The 7106-nt window shown below is 36.4% G+C and overlaps 1 protein-coding gene across 1 annotated transcript; it reads right to left on the bottom strand.

Moving 5' to 3' along the window:
• Window positions 1-2606: 2606 nt before the first annotated feature.
• Window positions 2607-5522, bottom strand: LOC100248894 (transcription factor bHLH71). Its single transcript, XM_002278788.5, has 3 exons — window positions 4664-5522; window positions 3367-3822; window positions 2607-3079 (listed from the first exon to the last, which is right to left on the bottom strand). The coding sequence occupies exons 1-3, from the start codon at window positions 5054-5056 to the stop codon at window positions 2981-2983; spliced, it is 948 nt and encodes a 315-aa protein (XP_002278824.1). The 5' UTR covers window positions 5057-5522; the 3' UTR covers window positions 2607-2980.
• Window positions 5523-7106: the final 1584 nt, after the last annotated feature.

Raw genomic sequence — 7106 nt, forward strand, 5'->3', positions numbered from 1 at the left:
TATCTAAACAAAATCAGGTTGAAACATATGGTTGTGTTTCGGAACTGGTCTCAATAACAGTTTTTTTTTGGTTTTGAGAATAGAAAAGATGAAAACATGTTTCATTATCAGTTGCTCCTAAAACAGATTTTTGAAAATTATTATGAAAACAAGGTGTTTTTTGAAAACGTATTTTAATTATTTTCTAGGATATTTTTTTTAAATAATTATGAAGCCTACAGTGTTCTCATACAAACTTTTGTTCTAAAACATATGAAGGAACTGTTTTGAAAAACTGTTTTAAAAAACGTTTCCAAACAGTACATTCAAACAATGCATAAATTCTACTTCATGTTATGGGCAAACAAACATTTCCATTCAGGGCTGTCTATAGGTGTAGCCCAGTTGTTCTTTATGCCTGGGCTGGGGTATGGGCCAAGAGCCTGGGCTGAGAATAGCAGTCGTGAAGCTGACTCCTTGGGCGTTTAGGCTGTAGGCGTGATCTGTGGAATTCTGGGCAAAGCTAAACCGCATGGTGACTCCTAATCATCTTTATGCAATGTTAAATCTTAGTAATCAACTTTGATCTATTACAGAAACTGATGAATTCACCAATTTTAACCAAACCAAATGTGGGTTTGAGAAAGTTACTTAGTCTTGCGCACTCACCGATCCCAGCATGTTTGGTTAAAATCAAGCTTGATCAGGCTAGTTGATTAGTCTATTCAGACATTCATATGCTGATTAGAGGCTTTTCAATGATGCTTCCTCTTTTTGAGGCCTAGAAACAACTTGCAATACAATCATAATCCAGCTGGGCCTTGAGCTCTTTCTGTTCTTTAGTTACCTACCATCACACTACACTAGAAAACAAGGACACGCACATCATTGATTAACAAAGTGCAGCAACTGAGTCACTAGATTATGGTTGCCTAAACAGAACCACATGATATGATTAGTCGCATTGGAGGAGATTAGATGTCAACACCGACAAATCAACGCTGATTAGTCGCATGTAATTGAGCCTAAATTGATTCTCCATCTGACCAAGATTGGATACAACTCAGTATTAGCTAATTAAGTTGATATATATACTATGAATGGTAAAGAAGGAAAATAAAAATAAAGTGTGAAAGGATGGGAGTAGAGTAGCGCCTAACAATGATTGAGTTAAAGACACAAAAGAACAAGAAAAACACAAGGAGGTCCACATAATATGATAAGAAAACTGAATGGTGGCAGTGGTAACACTAGAATTTTCTTTGAGGGGTGGTCAACTCCTCACGCAGAAAAGGCTCATACAAAGAAAATGGAAATAGAAGTGAATTATTTTTAAGTACACATGAAAAGAAAAAAAAAAAAAAAAGGATGATTATGGAGAGGAGAAGGACATTTATAAATGCAGAAATTGGCATGACTCAAAGGCACAATAGGGAAGGGGTCCTGGATGTCCCTGTCTGGTGTGCACAAGAGGACAGAGGGCCTTAAATGAGGATACAGAGAAACCCACACAAGAAACAAAAGTGAAGGCAGATAGAAATACATCGATCCCACAAAAGCCTTCAGCAACAGCCTTTTCTTAAAAACTACAAAATATACATTGTGTTCCCTTGAACTCACGGCACCTTCATGTCGGTGATACCAACAAATGTCATCCCTTCCTTCTTTCCAATTTTATCACCAACCATCAACCCCGTGTACCTCATCTACACTGTCGTCCCGGTCTCCCCAACTTTAGAGTCCGCTCTCGTGATTTTCCTATTTATTTTTCTGGTTTTTCAACTCCATTGCTACCATATACAATAGACTAGGGAATGGAACAAGATTTCGGGGAAAATAAAAAAAATAAAAAATAAAAAATAAAAAGAAGAAGAAGGAGAAGAAGAAGAACCCTTGGATAATCTAACATGTAATATATTTGTGGAAGATTAATTAAGATAATATATAAAAATTAAATTAATTTATTTTCACATATGTGTATAAAAGCATACTTTTCCCTTTTCTTTGGTATCATAAGGTGTATGACTAAACTATACAAAAGTGTAAAAAATATGACTTTGAGTATGAAAAAGTGAGAACATTGTTAAGAAAAAAAAAATGATATCTATATATGTATAGATATGATTTTGATTGGTTGTGGGTTTTGGTGTTACTTAACTTTCAGGTACCACATGATCAAAATTTAGAAAAAAACAAGGAAAATTAAATAAAGGGTGACATATTGATGGCTTTCGTTTAAGGTATAATTTTGTACTACTTTTCCTTATGGGAACATTGATTAAGTCACTAAAGTGACAAGAATGATTAATTTAGTAATTAGTTTTGGTTAAGCAAATTGAATAGAAAGTATACAAATCATACTTTGATTCCTACGGTGGAATTAGTGTTTTAAGTCAAACACATCATCAAACTGTGAAATTTAAATTTTAATATTAAGAAGTAAGAGAAGCCCACATGATTTAAAATGGGCCGACCAGAAACAACCTGTCGCACTCACACAAAATAAATCCAAATCTATCTTTTCCCATCCACAGAGGTGTAGATTGATGTGAGAAGAATCTTGGAGCACAAGTTTGATGAGTTAAAGCAAGTTTTGGCCCTCTGTCTACCAAATTTACATTAGGTTGTTTTCTCCAAGCTTGAGACCTGCCATTCAAAATAAGAATAATGTGAACCCATGTGTCTACATTCCACTCTCCCAAACAACCCTCAAACAAAAGGTAGCTCAAGCACAACCTGTAACTCATCAATTACAGAGCCACGCTCTTGAGAAGAGCATAAGTGGTAGTACCATATATCAAGGCTTGTTTGGAAAGTTCCTAGTTCACTACACTAAAAAGTTGAGGCTAAAGAGAAACCCAAAGACAGCTATGAGAATCTAATTGCTAGACAGAAGTAGAAAGAGAGTTTTTGAAGGATGAAATGTAAAAGAGGTAGCTAGTTGGGGGTGGCAATGCAGTGATAGCACCCTCAGCTCCAAGGGTAGTTTTGGGCATGGAGATCAACATAAGACAGCAGCTTCCTCCTCAATTATTCTAAGCATGTGGTGAACTGCCCCTGCTATGTCATCTACTGATGTGAGCTGGCATCCTTCCTCGACCTGCAATAAGAATATTCAATTTTTAACTCAAAATTCTTTGCATTCCTATAATTGAAACCATAGACATTCATCCCTTTACTTAGAAACCATCCCATATGTTGGAAAACAACACCCCTTTCCCTTGCCCATTTCTCACTTTTGTGGCAAGAGATTGAATATCATCATCACTAGAAAAATGGCTAAAGCACACCCCCATTAAATATTTATTTTATTCCAAATATATATGTACATTGTGATTCTTATTATCTTATATAAACAAATGAATGAGCAATGATACATATACATACCTTGGCACTAATGGAGTAGAGGACTAGTGGGTCCACGGTGGTGACATTGAGATGAAGAATGGTGAGGTAAAGAGTCTGAAAACCGGTGACCATCTTGGAGAGCAGTCTAGGGCTTTTATGAGAGAGAATTCGAAGATTTGCATGGGTTTCAATCAAAGTGACCTCAATATCTGCTACTGCTGCCTTACTCTTGGAAGTATACTTGTTAGGCATTTGAGACCAGGTGTACTGAGGGTACACGAAAAATTGCGAGAAAGGAGGTGGCATGAATTTGTTGGCGGTGATGCCGGTGCCGGTGCCGGTGCCGGTGCTGCTACTGCTGCTGCTGCTGCTGTCATCAACGTTTTCTCTTACTCCTTGCACCATTTTGTGCTTTCGAGCTTCAAGGGACTGCAATAGGTGCTCAAGTTCTTTCACAAATTCTATGGCACCACCTACTATAGAGGCCTGGTCACCCTACACAAATAATTTCTTTTGCATTAAAGTTTGTTCTATTGTTATTATTTATAGGCATTACAAGCAAGAGAAGTAAAATGATGTTAAGACTTCAAAAGAAAATGATATCAAAGGTTTGATTATGATGAGGATGATGGGAAATTTCCCTAAAGTGTTTCTATCTAAATAAGTTAATTAGAACCGGGGAGAAGTACCAAACCTTTCAGTGTTCTTGCAGAACACTTGTTTTGCGGTTTGAGCTAGACCCCTTTATCTTCAGTTGCCATTCCCACATGATAAATGAGAAACAACAGTACTCAAAGTGAACAAAAAGATGTAAGAGTGAAAGACTGGTTTTAGCCAAAATTAGGGGAACTTCAACCATGGAGGTTTATGACCTACTTTTTTCTGAATCACTCAAGTTAAGACTAAAATTTGGAAAGAATATATGCTTTTCGAATTTATCCTATTCCCCCAAATGTTTGCCTTCTACACAAACTACTTTTTCCCAAAAAATATGATTCTTAATATGCATATTAGGTATTATGATAGTGGATTACTTGAAAAATCATCTGTTAGTTGAACCACAGGAAAGCCAATAGTATGAGTACCCATATCCCTAACCACTGAGGCTCCTTCAAGTAAAGTCAAGTTTCCCTTCATTGCAATGGCTCTACAGGGAAAATAGTATTCTCTTTCCCTATGAGAGGTACCCAATTCCTCAAAGGTAAGGTGTTCTCTGGGTTTCACCATGGAAGCTCAGTTTCTTTTCTGTTATTTAAATCACAGATGGCAAGAGCATAGAAGACAAAAGGAAATGATACAACCTACAATATGAAGGAAGAAGTGATAGAAGACAGACCCTTTGGACGTAAGATTCCGGCATGAGGGAGCGTAAGATGGCGAGATGCTCATTCATCTGTCTCCGGCGATTCCTCTCAACAGCAATGTGTGTCATTCTTTGTGTTTCAGCTTCTTCTTTGTTCTTACAAACCCTTGCCCTTCTCCTCCTCTTTTTTCGCCCTTGCACCGCCAAATTTTGTTTCCTGTTGGAAGTTTCCGGTCCCATGGAGCATCGCGGGTCCATCACTGTAGAAGGCGTATCCAGAGCACCACCAAGATCTTGAGGCTTCAAAGGGTTTTCCAATGAGAAACCAGCCTCTAGGGGGGCATGGCAGGTATATGGGGTTGCTGAGATAGTCTCATAGATGATGAAGTTCAAGAGATCATTAGAAGAAAGAGCTTCGAGTGCCATTTCTCCACTGTTAGTAAGGTATATTGACTTACAAAAATGAGACTCCAATCAACCAATACTGTTAAGTGCTTGTTCCAAACCAGAGAGAGAGAGAGAGAGAGGTAGAAGTAGAGGAGTTTTTGTGTGTGTGTTGAAAGAAAAGGGAGTTAAAGGGTAATGGAATGAAGGATATGGTGCACGTGAGAGGGCAGTAAAAGGAGTTGTGCTTTTCTGCTCCAGAAAGTGATGGGGGGAGAGAGAGAGGCTCTTCCTCACACCCTTTGTTTCGTTTTCCTTCCCAGCTCCTTCTCACACCCTTTGTTTCGTTTTCTTTCCCAGTTTCATAGATGCTGTCAACACTGAAACAATTTCTGAAATGAAGAGAGTGGGGGACCCAAATCTATATAGAAATATGCATAAAAACAACAGAACAACCTGTGCAAAAGCTACTCCTCACATTCAAATTTGAGTTGGGTTTTGCAAGAAATGACTGGCTGCCTCCTGTACCCTAGATTCTTATATATACACTCATTTTGCATCAAAAGTATATATGGACTAGTCACATGTGCCTTGATGACAACCCATTGTGATTATACTCATCAAAGTCCATCAATGCCTTTCATGCATGCATGCTGCGTCATTATGAACCACTCATCAATCCAACAATGTATGTGAATGATTGTATGAGGACAAGTCACACATCATGGCTCCACCATTCCATGAAATCCCATCATCCCTTCCCTTCCCTTGTGCTTGCATTTAACATATTAATTTAATTAGTCTGTGTTTTTGTTTAGCACTTCCATGTTCAGAAGCAAAAACACACAGTAAGACTCCATGTGATGTCCACTGTCAGCCCTGTTTGTGAAAATGAGAAATCATGGAAAATGGGAAGACTGAAACTTATTCAGATTAACAATAAGATTTCACTACTATTCAAAAGATATATAATACAGTATTGAGAGACATAGTCAATAAGACACAGGCATGGGCAACCTTAGATGATGCCCCATTGCTTCTTTTTCTGGGTATAGCTTTCTAGACATGAAAACACTTGTTTTGAACAAGTGTGTCTACCAAAACAAACCCCTTATGGTGATTTGATTTGGGTCATTTAGTATATGCTTATCTGCCTCTTCCCCAATTGCAAGGTACTTGTATTAATTGTATGTAGGGTTAAGATCAGGATACACTATCCGTCCAAATATCATTGCTTGACTATTTGGAAGAGTATTTAAGATGAGGAGACAGCATAGAACAATCGCCTTATGTCATCAAAGGCATAGCGGAATTAACAATAATATTGTCTTCTTTTGAGTACAAAATGGATCTTGTTTATCAAATGCAGTATAATAGTTACAGTGAAAACTAATAATCATAAGAAAGGTGTAGCAGTGAAAATAATTAGGGATGACAATTCATATTGATGAGTCGTATTCATATCATGTCAAAACCTAGGTATTTTATCACATAGTTCAACCCAAACCCAACATAAATAATAATTGTGTTAAAAATATAAATTCAAATATTATTTAATTATTAAATAGGTAACACGTAGTGTAACCTAATTAAACCATTTAATAATCAGGTTAAATCATATTTTGTATATATTAAACATATTTATAATTCAATTGACATATTTATTTAAAAATAAATTTAAAATGAATTAAATAATTTAAAAATATAATTAGATTTACAGCGAGAGTATTAAATGGATCCATTCGAAACCATGACAGGAGCAATTCTATGAAAGAAAAACGTGAAAAGGAAATAAAATAATAGCATTATAGATGGAGCAAAGGATGAGGAAAGAAGATATTAAAATACAATATGGAGCACTGCATGCTGACATGTTAAAATAGAACATTCACTTGATATACCATACACGTAAGCATATCCGAAGCCGGTTTATTTTTCTATAAGAAGTTTTAGTATGTTTGCTTTTTAAATTAAATTTTATTTTTAAATGTTTTATTTAATTTGGATATACTTTTTTTTGGTTAATTTGAAATAATTTAATTGATTTTAAGAATGGTACGCATTCTTCCCTTGGAGGGAGAAATGAGATTTG

Source organism: Vitis vinifera, chromosome 2, assembly GCF_030704535.1.
Source record: "Vitis vinifera cultivar Pinot Noir 40024 chromosome 2, ASM3070453v1".
In the NCBI taxonomy this organism is placed as follows: Eukaryota; Viridiplantae; Streptophyta; class Magnoliopsida; order Vitales; family Vitaceae; genus Vitis; species Vitis vinifera.